The sequence below is a fragment of the Dunckerocampus dactyliophorus genome, chromosome 5, assembly GCF_027744805.1.
Source record: "Dunckerocampus dactyliophorus isolate RoL2022-P2 chromosome 5, RoL_Ddac_1.1, whole genome shotgun sequence".
NCBI classification, from domain to species: Eukaryota; Metazoa; Chordata; class Actinopteri; order Syngnathiformes; family Syngnathidae; genus Dunckerocampus; species Dunckerocampus dactyliophorus.
Window position 1 is genome coordinate 19,350,473 of NC_072823.1, and position 19,520 is coordinate 19,369,992.

General features: G+C 39.4%; 1 protein-coding gene across 2 annotated transcripts in view; it reads right to left on the reverse strand.

The window, feature by feature from the left end:
* Window positions 1-19,520, reverse strand: part of LOC129180940 (RNA polymerase II elongation factor ELL2) — a 44,695-nt gene that overhangs the window by 15,740 nt on the left and 9,435 nt on the right. For both annotated transcript variants that reach the window (XM_054775349.1, XM_054775347.1), the window contains exons 3-5: window positions 9,775-9,902; window positions 6,032-6,186; window positions 1,498-1,751 (exon numbers count right to left, since the gene is read on the reverse strand). In XM_054775349.1, coding sequence (XP_054631324.1) covers window positions 1,498-1,751; window positions 6,032-6,186; window positions 9,775-9,902 — 537 coding nt within the window. The remainder of the gene's footprint in view (window positions 1-1,497; window positions 1,752-6,031; window positions 6,187-9,774; window positions 9,903-19,520) is intronic.

A 19,520-nucleotide genomic window follows, 5' to 3' on the forward strand; every position in this document is an offset into this window, starting at 1 on the left:
TTCTAGTGTAACAGCTAATATTTGTACAAGTATTATTGTCTACTTCTGTACTGTCACTTGAATATATGTAAATATTTAGTCACACTAATTGGATGTAGGCACAAAATCAGCACTTAAACCTGCGATGCACATCCATCTTAACATGAGCACTGCGAAAAAGGGCTGGCCAAATATAAGATAAAAAGACTAGATTTTTGGAAAAAAGTACTTAAAACTAGTGAAATTATCTGTCCATTCAGCAAGTACATTTTACTTGGTAAGAAATCCTAAATTAAGATTTCTGTAAGCAGGACCTTAAGTTTTCCCATAGACACACAACAACTCATACCATGGACAGAGTCTCCACTTAACCTCACATGCATATAGTTGGAATTGAAGGAGTATACAGACTATCCAGGTGAATGTGCAGTATGCACACGGAGGTGTACCAATGGGGATTTTAAATTAAATTTGGAAATGTTATAAACCAGTTGTATTCTTAATTGAAAACAAATATATATTTATATTTCTATTTATTAATCTGTTGTTAAAGAATAATGCAAATAAGGTTTTTAGCTTGTTATTCGAAAAAATAACTCATTTCTGGCAAAAAAAAAAAAACTGCATAAGAATTGGCTAGCTATACTTTGTTAATATAAGATTATTTTTCTCAAGTGAAAATTGTTAGACAAGATATATATTTTTTCTGAAAAAAATAAGAAATGGTAGCTTAAAATTGAACCTTTTTTTTTCTTTCTTGAAATTCAGTTTGTGCAGTGCATTGATTATACTTCATATTTTTCTGTGAATTTCAGGGAAACTGTGTTTGTGCCGGGGCCGCACGGTGGTCTAATAGTTAGCATGTTGGCCACACAGTCACAGTCAGGAGATCGGGAAGACCTGGGTTCGAATCTCCGCTGGGCATTTCTGTGATTGCATGTTCTGCCACATTCCAAAAACATTTCTAAATTGTCCACAGGTGTGAATATGAATGGTTGTTTGTCTATATGTGCCCTGCGATTGGCTGGTGACCAGTCCAGGGTGTACCCCGCCTGTTGCCCGAAGTCAGCTGGGATAGGCTTCAGCATACCCCCACGACCCTAATGAGGAGAAGCGGCATAGAAAATGGATGGATGTGTTTGTGCCAACCAAATCTATCTTATATGATATTATTGCCTAGAGGTTGAACCAAGCTGAGGTTTAGTCATTTGTCTGTATTGTCATAAAAAATTGTTTACAGTATGTCATTACCTTTCTGTTTAATAAACTGAATGTAACATTTCTGAACAAAACTAGACAAAAAGTAATTCCTCATTCGAAAATTAAGATTATACTATAAAGCCAATGAGTAAATAGCCCTTAAAACTGGGGAAATTATCTAACATGTCTAGAAATAAGATTTAAAATCTTGGCAAGTGGCACATAATTTGCAGCGAGAGCACTAAAATTTGTAGAATGTAAAGATATTTTCGCATGACTACTTGATGTGTTTACACAGCAACTTGCCGGATGTCTCACCTCATCCAGCACTGAGATCAGGTCAGCCTTGTCCTTTAGACTAGCCCGTTCCCTCTCCAACCACAGTAGCAGCTCAGGTTTCCTATAGGGTTTGAGGGCGAGGAGATGGATGATGCGGTCCCTTAAGGGCCTGTGTGCCACGGGGCTGGGAACCAGGCACCTCTTATTGCTGGGGGAGTGCTTGTTGCTGCCACCGCTGCTGCTATCCGAGCCTGAAACCAGACCCTGCTTCCTCTGGACCTTCACGCACTTACCTGAGATCAAAACAAAGGCACGGGTAGTTACTGGTAAGCCTAAATAGAACATCTGTGAAAGTTAAGCCTGTCGCAGCAGTAATCTAATGCTTTTTGTTGGTGAATAATCATGATATATGCACATGAACTAAACCAAGTCGTTTGCCCAGTTTTTTAAACAATCTCTGTCTACTGTCCTTATAGGCACACTACTTTCTGCAAACAGTGCTGCATTATGTGTAGCACGTTCAGCCCAATGTTGAAAAGCAGCTCGAAGAACATAAATACAGAGAACCGAGTCTTGCTACAACAGCTGAGAGCAGCTGGGGCCCAACTGCTTGATAAACAGAGGAGCATGGAAAGTTAAAGCAACCAGCAAACAGAGGCCCTTTCTTCTTGTGTTGCACCACTAATTGAGCTGGACGCAGCAGGCGCTGCTTATAGATATCTGCAGTCCATAATCTCCTTACAACTTTAAGCCATACTTTGGAGGTTGCTATAGGTCGAAGACGTAACGGCCCATTACGAGGTACCGTATGGTAGCTGGTTCAGCAAATGCATTTCATCCCTGTGCACTAACAAATGGACAATAGTACCTAATACTAATTATTTCTCACTTCATAAAATTATGTTAACTCAAACAACATGGTTATAATTGTTACATGTTATTATTATACAGTAATGATAAAATTAATCTTGGATAATGTTTTTTTTTTTCTTGATTGATGATTTATATCTGCTTATTGAAGGAAAAAAGACAGAAAAACCTGACGCGGTTATCATGGCTTTATTGGGTGGCTCTGATATTAACGGTAATCGCATCCTGTAAAATGATTTGCAGTGGAAGTAATTACTAATGTGCTGTTTGCAAAATAATCACACAATTTGTGCCACACGGATAGAATTGACAAAGTAAAGGAACTTTGGAAATCCAATAACGATCATTATTGTTTGTGTCCTCCGCCATCACACTTGTTAAATAGTGTGAGAAGCGCCTTGAATGCCTTTTGTTTTGCTTAGCAAGACGCTACGATATAATTATAGAGCCGAATTACTCTACACAAAAAAAACATGAATAATTATATTATTATACATAAACATTATATGCATGTATATATACTGTATATGTGTGTGTGTACATTATATATACTGTATGTATATATATATATATATATTATACATATATATGTGTGTGTATATATATATATATATACATATATATATATACTGTATATATATATATATATATATATATATATATATATATATATATATATATATATATATATATATATATATATATACAGTCAAACCTGTCTTAGCGGCCACCTTTATAGAACGGTCACCTGCCTATAGCAGCCACTGAAAAATCCCCCGCAGTAAATTTACATGTTATAGACCCTGTGTATAGCAGTCACCTGTCCAACGCGGCCAGCGGCCACCCATTTTGTCTCCCTTGGTCAATATCTGACCGCATATAGCGGCCAAATTACCAACTCAAGTAGAAGCTTCATGCACGAAAAAGTTTCGTTTTTCCATCAATGAAGCCGTCGTGTGTAGACTTTAATTACTGAGTCCTAGATCAGTCACAATCATTCACAAGATCCACACAAACTGTCAGTTGTTCCACATAAAAAGCCGTCTTCTTTTGAGCTTGCTGGTCAAACGTGTAACTTTAAGAGCATTTGCACCAAAACATTACCGCAAATTAGGCTGGGAACAGGACGTGCTCCCAGCGACGCTACAATTAAAAAAAAAAAACATACGCTAGCATGCATGCGGCAGCAAAACTGAGTTCGGTTGTACTTAGTTGAAGTATTTTAGATGTACTCACGTTATTTTTCATCAATCCTCATCCACAAATCCATCAAAGTCCTCATCTTCTGTATTCGACACAAAAAAAGCCATCTTCTTTTCCGTTCGCTACTAGTCTGTTAACTTGTCAGTGTTATTCAGCTACGAAGCAAAGAAGGAAACTTCTCCTGTTTCTTCTGCCAACTTTATTTATTGAACGCGGCCACCAGAGAGCAGCTCAGAACACACACACATCTCTCAGCATCGTCTCTCCTTCCTGCTTGCTCACAAGGCAAAAGTTAAACAAGCCCCACTACATAGCTGTCCAGCCAATGCCTGTAAGAAATGACACCGTTTATTTCCTGGTGTGCACTGGTCAATACTGTAATGCCGCTTGTTGTGGGGAAGGAGAGACTCACGTCGCCGATGCACTTTAATGGCTTTATTAACAGCGGAGAACACTGCAGGACTTTACATCCACGCCAACATAAACACACTTCTCAACTCTCTCGAAACTCACAGCTAGCACTGAGCCTAGCTCTCCTGCTCGGGACGCCCACCGTCACTTCCCGTCACTTCCTGATGAACTAAAGCTGTAATGACACTGCCGTATAAAAAGTAAAATATAAAAAACAAGCGTAAGACATTACTAGCACAGCTTTGTTCTGTGGGTCGTGGATATATTCTACCAGTTATTATTAAGCCTCTAGCTTCCTTTTAGTAAGTAAAAACCTTGGCTATGATTGCACTACGTTGTCATGTAGACCTACAAAGTACACTTGGAAGAACAAGAGGTGAATAAATGTATTGCAACTGAGGTGAAACTGATGAGGGGTAGGATTAAATAAGCTTTGCTTCTTCCTACTCCTTTTTGGACATGCAAAACTGTGAATTGTACTATGTGATGAGCTACTGTTTGACTCATGCATGTTCAGGATTAAAACCATGAACCATGATAATAACAAGCCTAGTAGTGCTGTACAACTTTTATCCGCAGTCCGCAGTGTCCTCTACTGGTCAACATTATTATTATTTTTCCCCCCTTTTTTTAATTTTTTTTCCTCTACTGGTCAACATTCAAACTGGACGCCAACCTGTCTATAGAGGCCACCTGTCTATAGCGGCCACTTTTGCAGACTCCTCTAGTGGCCGCTATAGACAAGTTTGACTGTATATATATATATATATATATATATATATATATATATATATGTGTGTGTGTGTATATATATATATGTATATATACAGTAAATATTAAATTATACAATATCAGTATCTAAAAATCAGTGGTGTTTAATCATCAAGACGTATTACTGACATAAATGTTTTGTGAGTGCAAGGATTTATTTGCCATTACTTTTCATGAACTCACTTGTGTGAACGTGTCATTTATTTCTTAGCATGTGGTTGTTGGCCACAGTCAAGAGATGTATTTTATCCAATAGGGGACTGAGGGCAACAAGAAAACCGACTGCTGGAATAGAGATTGCGGACTGCTGAGGACAACAGGGTGAGCTTTTAGCGTCAATATTGAACCGAGTAGGTACCATGCAGTTTTGAAATTCCAGCTTTGCCACCAATACTTTTTTTAAATTCACATTTTAACGTGTACCCCGCATGCCGAGCCGCTTCATTGCATAACACGCAGAAATGATGCATTTATTGGACTGTTTTGTGACAGCTGTCAAGAAGCATGATATTTACAGTCTATACAATTATCAAACGGCCGCACGGTGGTCTAGTGATTACCACGTTGGCCAACACAGTAACAGCTTGGAGATCGGGAAGACCTGGGTTCGATTCTCCCCTGGGCATTTCTGTGTGGAGTTTGCATGTTCTCCCGTGTGCGCGTGGGTTTTCTCCGCGTACTCCGGCTTCCTCCCACATTCCAAAAAACATGCAGGTGAGGTTAATTGGCGACTCTAAATTGTGTGAATGGTTGTTTGTCTATATGTGTTGTTTGTCTATGGTTGTTTGTCTATATGTGCCCTGGTTGTATGGTTGTTTGTCTATATGTGCCCTGGTTGTATGGTTGTTTGTCTGTATGTGCCCTGCGACCTGGCTGGCTGGCGACCAGTCCAGGGTGTACCCCGCCTGTCGCCCGAAGTCAGCTGGGATAGGCTCCAGCATGCCCCCGCGACCCTAATGAGGAAGAAGCGGTATAGAAAATGGATGAATGGACAATTATCAAACATTATGCTGCAGATGTCCTCTAAACTCACTCAACCCCCGGGCCGCGGACTGGTACTGGGCCGTGGGTCATTTGGTACCGGGCCGCACAGAAAGGAAAAAATTTCCATTATTTCATTTTTTTTTTATGTTTTATTTTGAAAAGTGACCGGATTCTCTCTGTTACATCCGTCTCACTTGACGCATGTCCATTGTGCGTGTGCTAACTTTATCTCATTCCGCACAGATAGACTACTACTGTATTTTTACCATTTTTCTTTCACCTCATATTTGGTCTGTAATGCCGATAATACCCCCCACCCCCCTTGAACACTTACTTGGCCCTGGTTTTATCTCAATGGCCGACCGACTCCAGATATCCTTCTCCACCTGGGACATGCGCTCCCGCGTCGCCTGGTAGGAGTCATCGGTGGCACAAACTGTGATCTTGTCCTGGATGCTGCCTTGGCCCTCCAGCTGATCCCTGCCCTCTCTTTCACAGAAAAAGGACAAATGTATATTAGACTTACAAAGGAGTCAAGTTTTCTGGCTCAGCACTGTGCATTCATCACTTTGCCAATACCACATACATGCTTCTTTGACTGCTCCCTTGTCAAGCATCAGTTGAGTGCATTTAGATGCACACTGGTCAGATCTTTGAGGTCTCTGCTAACACCACACAACCCCTTCTTTGAAGCAGTATTTACTTACATACATTCATTATTCAACAACCATCAGATGTAATTAACACACGGGGGGCACTACTAATACTGGTCACATCTTTGAAGTCTTTAGCGAGACCAAACAACTGCTTCTTTGACTGTTTTTTTGTCAAGCATTAGTTTAGTGCCCAGGTTCCCAAAGTGAGGTAGGTACGTGTAACCCCTGGGGTACGCCAATTGTCATAGAGGGGAACGTGAATAAAAATGAAAAACTTGCGCATAACACTCACAATTACGATTGTGCCTGAACGCCTCACAGTGCAGAGCAGTAGGAAGGAAGGAGATAGAGCATGAAGCTCTTCATTGCTCTGTGTGAGTTAAATGAACAAGTAAGATGATTGATGATTATGTTGTGCAATAAGAGTGTTTAATCTTGAAGATTTCATTTATATTGGTGTTCCAATCCCTGCACTGTGAAAACCTGTCAGTGTGTGTGCCTGTCAGGATAACAGAGTGGGGATTCCCCTGACAAGGCTTTATCGCTGGTTGTATGTATTTTTGTCATGTTTGTTAAACTTTCCCTTTCAATTTGGTATAAAATTAATATGCAGACTTAAAGATCATAGCAATTGCAAGGTGCAAGTTCAACCCATTGAAACGGAAGGATCCCAACATCCGACTGAAATAAAAGATAAGTAAGACGAATACTTATGTATTTATCAGTGCTCATGTAAAACTTTTGTCAAAATTTGACCACGCAAAATACAAATATTTGAACCAGTATTTCTTATTATACAATTAATTAACCAATTAATCATGTTCAATATTTCAAGTTAAAAAAGGTTTATGGTTTTTAAGTGTGCAGGATTAGGGGGTACATGGGTTCAAGTCAAATGTCTGAAGATTCAAGATTCAAGAGTTTTATTGTCATATGCATAGTAAAACAGCAGTTATACTATGCAATGAAATTCTTATTCTGTTCATTCTCCCAAGAAAAGAAAGAAAACACAAGAAAGAAGAAGAGCATAAGAAACATTAATACCAATAAATTAAGCAACAACAACAGAAGAGACATTAATACAGATAAATAATACAAATACATAATACAATACCTTGGACGCTACATAGTGACAGGCAATGTGCATTATTAATACTAGTAGGCCTCTCAGTGAATTTCAGGTTCAGTGAATTCATATGCCTAAATTAGTCTAAAATTTTCTGTTGTTAGCATTACAGCAGCAACTCAAAATCCAAATACTCCAAAAGCAGTAACATTTTTAACTTAATCAAATTGTAGATCCAAACATAGCACAAAAACACAGCATAGTAAAAATTTCACAATGGATTGACAGGGAAACATTGCTTTCCAGGAAATGGAAACATTAGGCACGAGCTAACAAACCAATAACTGGCTATTTGTTATTGTTACTTATTAAAGGCAGAATATTTTATTGATTTTAGATTTTACAGTGGTTAACATAACTTTTAAACTTCTATGACAGTCAGGACATGAGAACAATGTAGTAAAAACATGGGTTTTTGTTTTGGTTTTGTTGTAGACTACAACACGCACCAATTGCTTGTCCTCCCGATACGGGTGTCACGAGACGAGATGATACACAAGATTGAGTCTATGAGAACGAGATGAGACACGATTTTAACATTACCTTCAAGAAAAGTACAATGAAAACATATATTAAAATATATTGCAGTCTAATAATTTCATTTGTACTACATTATATTTTCTGCACTCTGTGTGTATGCTGCCATCCCCGCCTCCACCCACCTAGACAAAGAGACTGTATGACTGACAGAAGAGCTCACTCCGTTCATGCCACTGTTTTATGGAACAAATGTGCCAAAATACTGAACCAATGCCTCTTTCTGCCTGTTTGGAGGTGAGAGACGAGGAAATCAGACACCCATGCGCATGACAATATACAGTATCGAGGCAGGCAAACTTATCGAGTTCATTTTCATTTATTGTGTGATTAATTAATTTATTATCGTGCCAGGCCCAGTACCCATGAGACATTTTTTGTCTGATAACGTTGTAATCTCGCGAGGGCTTGTGACATGAGATCTTGTGACACCCCTACCACCCGCTAATTGAAAAGTGTATTTTTAATATTTTACATGGCCTATATTTGTGTCGGAAGACATTTATTTTAAAGTGGTCCAGTGTAAATGGCTCTTTAATGTAAAAAAAAAATTGTGTGATTTTTATCATACCCTTTTCATTAGCCATTAAAATTAAGAGAGTATTTACTCTAATTGCTTTTAACATTTAATATTAGAGTAGTTAATTTATTTTTCCACTTGTTTTACAGTTACAGTCAAATTTCAGTTTCTGAACGCCCCAGTTTTCAACAAAAATCTTCGCCAAAAATGAGTTTTTGTACACTGTCTCTGTTATTGTACAATATTGCACGTAACAAAGTAGTCTGTTTGCTACCAATCCACAGTATTGAGTGCCCAAACAAAGCACCCTATGCGTTAACTCATCGCTAAGTACGAAGATGGCATCTCTTCCCCTCCTCCCTCTCTGCTGGTTGCCATCTTTGCCAGCAAGAGTCTTTAATAAAGGGAAAAATTATGTTAAATGTTCATTTGTCCATTACATTTATCATCTATCCATCCATACATTTTCTATAACCGCTTGTCCTCACTAGGGTCGCAGGTATACTGGAGCCTATCCCAGCTGATCAAGCGAGAGGCAGGGTACAACCTGGCCTGATCATCAGCCAATCGCAGGGCACATACAGACAATCAACCATGCACACTCACATTTGCACCTATGGACAGTTAAGAGTCTCCAATTAACCTAGCGTAAAAATTTGTGTAATGTGGGGAGAAGCCAGAGTACCAAGAGAGAACACAGCCGCGCACGAGGAGGACATGCAAACTTGACACCAAGATGTTTTAACAGGGATACAAACTCCAAATCTACTGACTGTGGCCAACATGCTAACAACTAGGCCACCGTGAATTCATTCCTTCACCATTTTAAATTATTTTACATTATTTTCGAATTTTTTAATTATTCTCTATAAAATGTATTTTTTTGTTCCTATTTTTGGGTGTTTGGAGCGGATTAATTGGATTTACATTATTTCCTATGAGAAAAATTGCTTCGTTTTTTTTTTTTCATTTTGTTGACTGTCCGAGTTTTTGGAACTAATTAAATGACAAAAACCAGGGTACCACTGTACATGTCGCCTTTACAGTTAATGTTCTGTTAGAAGATGACCTATTCATACTGGTCACATCTTTAGGGATACTAAATACTACTTGAGTTTACTTCACAACGGGGTTTTTTTGTCTGGTTTCTTTCATTATATTAGTCTTGTTGGTGCCTTGCTTCTGTTTGGAAAGACCCTGCTTGGAAACACCCTCCATGATTGACATGTGCTGCTTACCCTGAAACATACTGATGGATGCAGTCGAAGCTGGACTGAGGCTTGTCTTTGCTGTCGCTGGATAGGTAAAAGGAGAAGACTCTGAATCCATCTGGAGATTCCGAAGTCAGAGTAGGGATCTTAATATACTATGGAAGACAAAAAAAAGATAAAGAATTAGCACATTGAGTCAGTGGAGAAAAATATGTTGTCAGTGACTAGTGAAATACAATAATAGTCTATTGTGTCCAGTGTAAGTTTATTTCTACATGTAAAGGTTTTATCGTGTTTTTGCTGCTGGCATTGTTCGGTTGCGTTGCATAATGTGCATGTCTGATGACTGTTTTTCAGCAATATCAATCTGGAAAAAACAGTGCATCAAGTCAACTGTTTTTCCACACAAGTTAAACCATGTCCTCCATATAGAACCACCCAGGTCAAGGATGATGACCTGTTGACATTTCTAGGAGGAGCCTGGCTGAAAGGCAAAAACATAACAATGGAGGGCAGCTTTTTCACCCTGTCTTTAACTTGTGTCTGATCATCTTTCCATGGCAACCGACAAGCTGGCGTGGTGAAGGCTATCTCTTGTCAGGGACACGTTACATAAAACGACCCAAAAACCTACTTCCACTAAAAGGAAAGTTCAACTTAGAAAGTCATTACGGAGCAGGTAATATGTCATTTACGGCACAATGAACGGCGGCTCTCGGCTAACATGGCCCGCAGCTGTCTTTTAGCCTCAAAGTGGAGCGTATTTGTTGATAGAATGTCCTAGATTCAGGAAGCTCAATAATTAGCATCTGTCTTTTATATGCAAGAATATATTTGTGCTAACTGTGTGTGTTTTATTTATTTCCCTCTTTGTCACATCTGCTCAGTGCTTGTATTGCTAGCACCCAATGCACCTGAGGGCAAAGCAGCACAGGCGTTTTTAACTGTTGGACAAAAGGAAAACAAATGCCAGGCTGCCTCCTGTGTAAGTGATTGATTATAAGCTGACTGGCTCAGGGCTCAGTGCCCCCTGGCAGATGTGGCAGGCAGGACTATGGCTGTCACAAATGCCCAGTCATGCAGCAAAGCCATAAGCATGGAGCCGTCAGCCAATGAGCAACGGCACCCCTCCTCCTCTTCCTTCTGAAACCCAACGCATGCCATTCACCCTACCCCCCATCAGCCTCTTCTCTACCAGCATGGCCCACCCATGTCAACATGGAACTCAAAGCAAGGCCACAGACACTTGAGACACACTGCTGACCATTAATTCTGACCTATTTCTGTCTGGACAGTCGTATAAAGTGGTGTCTGCGTTGGGATTTAGGCTAATTAAGAGCCATCAAAGCATCAAAGTGCACGGGGCCAGGAGACGGGGCTATGTCCTTGGGACATATTGCTTTAAAAGAGAGGAAGGAGCCGTCGAGACCACAATTAGAAGCAACAAGTCGCAGAAATACAAATTACAATAAATGGCAGCTTTTGAAAACACTTTTAGCATGGCAATAGTGCCACCACGTCCTCTCTTTCAGCTCAAGGCAGCAGTACAAGCATCTCCCGCCGACCCTTCAACCGTTGCACACCCCCCGTCCTTGATCCATCTATATGCCACCGTGCACACTTCACATTCTAATTCTAATCAATGTCACTCAGGTCAGACAGTTTAGAGGTCGCCCCCGTTTTATTCACAGCTTCCTTCCCAAGCCTCATAACCATATGTCATTTAACCCATGAGACCCTGAAAGTGAACTGACGACTCTATAGAAATATAGCTTTTTATAAGAGAAAGGGTTTTTTTGCGTTTTTTAAAGCCATATTTTCCTTTTTTTGAGTATACCTGCAAAATATAACAAGGGTGAAAAATGTATTGCGTGTGAGCATTTTCCAATTCAGATGCCAAATGTGTATTGTTATTATTGTTATTCATAGGTATCCAACTAAAAATGTTGCAAAATATTTACTTAATATATTTACTCAGGTTAGAATGTTCTTTTTACCGCGACCCTGTGTGACATTTTTATCACTGTGGGATATAGCCCACTTACTTAGGTTAGCTGGTCAGTTATATAATCACAAACAACATTACGTAACAAGTCTGCTGCCTGGACTATGAACAATTAAAAGGTTCAATGTTACAACTTTTGAACGACTGTGTGTCTCTACCGCTCATACTGAACTGAACCTGTAGACCAGGGGTCGGGAACCTTTTTGGCTAAGAGAGCCATGAAAGCCACATATTTTAAAATGTATTTCCGTGAGAGCCATATCATATTTTTTAACACAGAATACAAGGAAGACCAACAATTTTAGAGTATAATAAGTCTCTGAGTTTATTCTTTGTAATAATGTTGTTATATTGAAGCTAACCAATAATAAATTAATTACTTTTTACCATTAATGCGACTTCTGGTGCTGCGTGGTTTTGCGCCCTACTCCGTATCTTTCTTTCTTTTCCTTTTTCGTCAAAAGGGTTGCCTGTGCACAATTAGCTAGCTGACTATTTGATTAAAGGAGGGACGACCCCAATAATAATCAAGTTTTGGTGTCTGACATGGAAAATATGGGAAGGACAGCTGGCATTGCACTAGAAAATAAAATGGATGGCTTAAAATGCATTAGAATGCATATTTTGAATGTTATTTTTCACATTCTGATTTCTGTAATGTTTTACTCTAAAATGTCAGGAATACAAATGAAAATAAACCCATTTTATGGTGTTAAGAAATGTCTGAGAGCCAGATGCAGTCACCAAAAGAGCCACATCTGTCTCCCGAGCCGTAGGTTCCCTGCTGTAGACTGTACTGTACCTGTACTTAGTCTGACATACCTGACTTTGCACAGAGCCATTTCTATATTTCAATGTTTCAATGTAATTGAATAATATAATTCTATCGTTGTTTAAAATAATACTATGAGAATAAAGTCATGCATTTCCACGAAAACAGTCACATTTCATGGGAAAAAACGGTTTAATTTTATGACAATAACGTTGAAATAGTTGAAAAGCCATTATTTACATAGAAAGAAGTCATAAAAAGAATAAAGTTTTAGTCAAAATATTATGAGAACAAAGATTATGTGAAAAAAGATTAAACGTTATGAGGATAAAATCTGAATATTATGAGAGTAAAGTCACAATTTGAGAAAAAAAGAGGGAATTTCATGTAAAAGTAAAAAATAACGTGATTAAGAAAAAAAAGCTCAAATATTAGGAAAATAAAGTTGTGATTTGAGAAAAATGTTGGATTTTTATTAATTTTATGAAGTAAGAAAGTAAGAAAAACAAAAATTACCTGAGTAAAACAAAAAAAGAGTTTTAGGTTCATGAGAAAAAAAGCCTCAGTATTACAGAAATAAAGTAAAATATTACGTGACTGAATTCACAAGCACTAATTTTAAAGTAATCATTTTACAAGAATTATCTTTAAATATTACAAGAATAAGGTTGTGATGAGAACAAAAGTTCAATATGACAATAAAGGCAAAATGTTATGTGAATTACGATGCAGTTTACATTAAGACTACACCATATTTGTGATATTATCATTATTGTTGACATAATATTGCATCTAGCTCTGCGATTCCCACCTTCATCTATCTATCGACTGTATGCATCTTTGTATACTCAAAAATATAAATGCAACACTTTTGTTTTTGCTCCTATTTTTCATGAGCTGAACGTAAAGATGTAAAACTTTTACTCTGCACACAAAAATACTATCTCTCTCCAATATTGTTCACAAATCTGTCTAAATCTGTGTTAGTGCTAATTAGAGGGCATAATTATTGCACAAGTGTGCCTAAGGTTGGCCACAATAAAAGGCCACTCAAAAATGTTCAGTTTCACTCTACAGTATTTGGAGTGACCAGAGCGTCCCGAAAATGGGAGCAAAAACATAAGTGTTGGTTTTATATTTTGCGTTCATATTTTAAGTGTATGTTTTATAAGTAGCAGCTGACTTTTGTCCTTTGGTACCATAAAAACCAAGCGTGCTGTTGTTATGTCTGGTGCAAATCTGTGAACTTTCCAACCCACACGTCTCTCAACTAAATAATGAAGCGTACAATCAACAGCGCTCAATTACGCACAGTGGCCTGTTGGATGACGCCACACAGGCCCCATGACTCTCGCTGACGTTTCATCGTGTTTAGTCAGTGACACCATTTGTGGCAACAGGTCTGCCATCCTAGAGGGGGTGGAAGAATGACATACAGAAAGTGAATCACGGATATCTGAGTTCTGATCCCTCCCCCTCAGGCTGTGGGAGCTTTGGACAAGGAGCGTACAGGTCACATGAGATTTGAAAGGTCAAACATCTCCTTGGCTTGCTCTCAGTCGGTACGTTTATGTGACACTGGAGCAGGTTTTCAACACAGTTTTTCAGCTCTAGATCTGCCCTGGGACATTAAACTAACCGACACTCAGGACGTCCAAGCCACAGACTGTGATTATCACATGGAGCAAAACAATAGGCAATCAGGAAGTGAGCTGACGGAAGCATAACAAACAACCAGCAGCAGCGTGAAGCTCGGGGCAAGATGGACAAGGTACACAAGTGTTTATATGTCACTGAAATAGAGTTAGCAGATAAGCCTACAGCTAGCCTAGCATCCTCTTCTTTTCATTTTCAGGCAGTCTGTGCCCTTTGACACATTGCAGGTACTACTTCAGGTCACCTTTGTTGTGTTAGACCTGTGATTGTTGGTGGACAGCTCTTTAAGTGTGTAGCATACCACACACACAGCATTGGCCGTCTCCTACCACACACACTATAGACACTATAACAGTATGAACACACGCAGCAATTTGTCACACTGAGAGATGACACTGTAACCAAATATGTGAACAACTCGTAAATGAATCAGAGAGTACACACGGTAAAGTGTTTGCTTGACATCTATTAACAGCTCAAAGAGACACAAGGTTCCAGCACTCTAAGCCTTGCGTCAACAGGAGGCACTCCTGCATATAGTCATTAAGACATTGCTAGCATACATGTAATGCAGGTATCTTCACATTTTTAGAATCATTAGAGAAATGATCAATGACTCCTGGCCAATTACTTGCTCTGTCCTGTCCCTACAAACACGCTTGTTTGATGGCAGCCATGTTTTGCAACCAACATGTGAACACATGGGCCTAATGTTGTGGACCAAATATTGTGGTGATTCGGCTACATGCTCTAAAGTTACAGTGGCTGTTTTGTAAATCACGTTGCGCTGTGTGAGAAATTTGAAGTCAATCAGATATATTGGGGTCTAAATTTGGGGTTTAATAACAGTGCCACCATGTGGTGTTTTTGGCAATACAGTAGGGTTGCATGTTTTGACACATGTTCACCTTGAGAAGAAACACAAATCCATACTGTCTCCAGACACTCCATGTCGTATGTCAAACTACCATATGATTGAATAACCGTTTCTATTTTTGATCTATTTCAGTCATTACCGTAGGTTAGTCCACATTGACAATGTTCTATGTAGTGCTCCTCCTTATGTTGTCGTCCCTGAGATATGCAAATGAGCTGTACTTGTCCAGCTTGGTATGAGGAAGAGAATTCATTAAATGGCTTAGTCTCCGCTGTGTCCTAATTACAAGTGTGCAAATTTAATCTAATGATTAATTGCTCAGAGAAGAGCTTAATGGGGTGTTAGCAACATCAGGGTATATTATTAACATGAGGCACTTTAGTAATAAAAGTGAGTGGCACGTGTGTTGCAATGCCACCCACTGCTTTGCCGTTGGACAGTACGTGACCGGATCATGCAGTGATCCTAGCTAGCTAGCATCATGACACCCCCCCGCATGAGGCAAGAAGGCTGATAAAATAACTGCCTCTGTGGCCCCTGGCCCGGCCACATCTGCTCCTCCGGGTGCGCTCTGTGTTTGGAGATGTCAAATACTTTCAAGCCGTTGTAAGGTGTGAACTGGACTGGAACAGAAAATCGCGGTGGGGGGGCTCAGTGGTCGAATCAGGACAAAGGGCACTGATGTCCTTGTTAAAAAAAAAAGAGAGTCCATCTTTAAGTCCCTGGGCATATTAAAAACAGCTCATCTTTGATGGGGTTAAACAGAGTTCTAACCCTTTTAAGCGAGAAGACCTTCACTAAAGGGATCTATTTTTTTCTGTCTTGTGCTTTGGCAAACTAACCATCTGCAGGGAGAGATGAGAGGATAGTTTTTTTTAAGATGAAGCCAAGCAGGCACAGTTCCCAGCTCTGCTCTTTGGCATGGGGAGCCTTGGATATGTGATTTTGCTGTGAAGTCTTCTGCCTCTTGCTCCCCATCTGTACGCACACTTGTATGAAGTGTCTTCTCATCGGAGCCTACTCAGCCATAGCTGCCCGTCTTTTGTTCTAGCTTCTTCCCCCCACAAAGCTGAGTGTGATGGCCCGTCGGTTGGCCTGGATTATTCATGAACAGTGGGGACGTGTGGCTGTGTGTTGTAGTGGGGTAAAGGGAGGGATTTTGGGTTTGTGTGTGTGCATGGGGGGGTGACTTCCAGTAAAGCCAGTGCATGAGGAATGGCCCTGAATACGCACGGCAGAAGAGGAGGGGGATGACTTCTGATTAAAGCCAGTGTATTCCTACCTGATTCCCTCTCCCTTTAGGACCATAGGTTCAATGGCATCATCTGTCATCTACCAGACTCAACAAGTTCAGCTGCTGGTCTCAGGGGTAATTTACACTGGATTGTTTTCAACTAAAAACTCAATTGTCCATTTGTGTGTTTAACAACAGTGACAGTAGAGACTAAAAACAAGTTCCGAAGTGGAAGTTTGTTTAAAACAAAATCGCAATATTGCTTTCTCTGAAAACGTGTGCATGTACTGTACTGTAATAATACTAGTCCTTGAAAGAGTACATTTACTGTAACCAGCAGAGAGACATTACTTCTATAACACAAATTTGCTAACTAAAATAATAACTGTAATATGCATGCCAGCCCACTAGTTAGCAATGTCACATCATTAAGAAACATTACGAATACAGCCAAACCTCGGTTTCCATACGCCCCAGTTTTCATATGATTCTGTTTTCTTCTAAAATTTTCACCAAAATTTTGTCTTGGTTTTCGTAGTGTTGCACGTCAGTTTTATCCTTGTACTGTATCGTTTCACGGAAATTGAGTGCCCAAAAAAAGCACCCTATGCGTTGCTGACTCACTGTCCGAGCATTTTTTTATTGAGTGCGATTGCTAAATAACCCAGGGCCACAGAACGTTGCGAATGCCAGCACTTTGATAAATAAGATGTACAGGAAGTCCGCATCAACAATAATTTCATCCATTCAGCATTATAATTATTTTGCATTGTTTTCTGCATGTAAATCTATAATTATTGCCTCTAAAATTTATTTTTTTGTTAATATTTTTGCGCGTCTGGAACGGATTAATTGGATTTCCATTATTTCCAATGGGGAAAAACTGGTTTTCGTCGAACCTTTCGGAATGAATTAACAACAAAATCCAAGGTACCGCTGTATGCACAAAAAACTGCTTGTCCTCTTGGGATGTATCCAAACCATCTTTTAAAATAACATTTGTTGACATATTTATCATTTTGAATTTATAGGGTTTAGAATTTGATCTATGTGCAGTAAGTAATGTGTAGTAAATTTACACCGATACTGTTTTGGTTATGACTCACACATGCCTACACTGAACACTTTATGCAACACAACAACCGACTAAAAACTTTTAAAGATGTCAATGTTAAAATGATTTCCGGCCACGCTGGCCTGCAAAACCAACTGTGATATGCATGCCAGGCCTGTAGCTGCCAATGTCACACACCATCACCAACTGCTAGTCCTCCTGGATATCACTATCCAAAATCACCTTTTATTTATGTACTGTATGTACATGGAGAAAGACTGATGTAGTAAATGTGCAATTTGCTACAACATTGCTGTGGTCCGCCAATGTTGTTTTGCGTGTGACACACAAATGCATGAACATGTAACAATCATTTTCAGTGCATAGATGGTGTCATTTTCAAAATCATCCACAATGAGACCCATTTTAATGTTTCCTATGCTGTTGTCACGAAAACTATGGCATTGTTTTTATCCATTTTCATCTTGAGCATAAACAACACCTTAGACAAACACACAGGGATCAAATCAATAAATCATATTCACTGACTTCAGACCTCAGACTAAGAACATCTGTACAAGCCCCACATCACAATCATGTTTTTAAATCACGCTTTCAGTCAGCCTGGCTGGATGTGGTGGATCCAGTGCTTGAGGATGTATTCACTGGGGGGGGGTTGGTAGAGACAGGGAAGCAAAATAAGAAGGAGTGGGGGTGGCAGTGGCGCCGGTCGTGCAGGGATATGGGGATGGGCAACTGTCGAGCATCCCCCAAGGTACTGACTTGTTATGCCAAGCAGAATCAGTCTTTCTCTAAGAAGCCGGGGCTAATCTGTCAACCTCAACAACCACTCTACCATCCTCCACCACCCCCTCTCTTTACTGTAGGTGATGCAAAGATGAAGACAAAAAATGTATTCACTTTCAGAGTTTATGTAAAAAATCAATTAAAGCACACATTTCCCATCAGTATGAGTATTCCCATCAGTTGAACCTGAACTAATTGTCTTTACATGTTGGCAGTTGGGAATTCCCTTTCCACTACTCTTTCTTTTTTCTAGCTCAGACGCAAAGACAATACCACGCTTCCCTCTTTGATACCTTGTTATTTGCTACAATCCCACAAACCGCTTGGAGCACAACGCTACACTTTTCTCTCCACGCAAAAACGTCTGCATTCCTTTAACCATTCTCAGATTGTGAGCATGAGCATGAGAAAAAAAGGTTTGCTTGAACTTGATTGACTTGCAGGCAAAGCTTGAGTGAGATGGGAAAATCCCAAAAGTCCACTATGATGCACAGTAATGTGTAATGCAGGAATGAGGAGACAGTGGAAACAAACACTCTGTGTGTTTCAGTTGTCACTGGTCACATGTGTAAGGGTAGTTCACATTCAAAAATACACTTTACATTTGTTACTTCATTCGGTACACTTGCACAAGGGTTATTTTATTGTGCAATATGATAATCAAATTATCTATACAAATGCAGAATTTTGGATACATTATTTGATACATTATTATCTCACTCGATGCAGGGTGCAGGTACTCTTGATATTGCGGTTGGTGAGTATATATATTTCACACCAGCAATGTACAATGGGGGTTTATCGCCATTGTTTTTTCTTCCAAAAGAAAAAAACAAGAAAAAATACTTTTTTGTGTATTGTTTCTTTTAAAAATAAAGAAAAAAGATGGATATACCTGTTTTTCTTTGGATATTGATTACACAAATGACTAATCTAATTAGTGTTTCCCATACATTCATTTATTTGTAGCGGTCCACCACTAATTAATTTCTACCACCACAGATAGATTTTCCACGACATAGTAAGAATTCTCCAAGTGTGCACTCAATTTGGCTTTCACCGTAGGGATGGATGAGACAAAGCTGGATAAGGACTTTGCGGTATGTAAGAAGAGTCTCAGGAAAATGCGACGTATGGCCGGCATAACAAACGTGCACACGAGTCATGAGAAAACAAGAACGCAGCTCCAAATAACAACAGCTGAGGAGAAACGTTGCTTTTATAATGTTACAAAACACATTGTGCTTGCAATTCAAGACATCCTTTGTAAGTTAAACACTATCCTCACATCCTATATCACTGGGTGTTCCTTGTTATACTGTCTACACACGTAATAAGGAACCACAACAACATTAGCATTAGCATGAG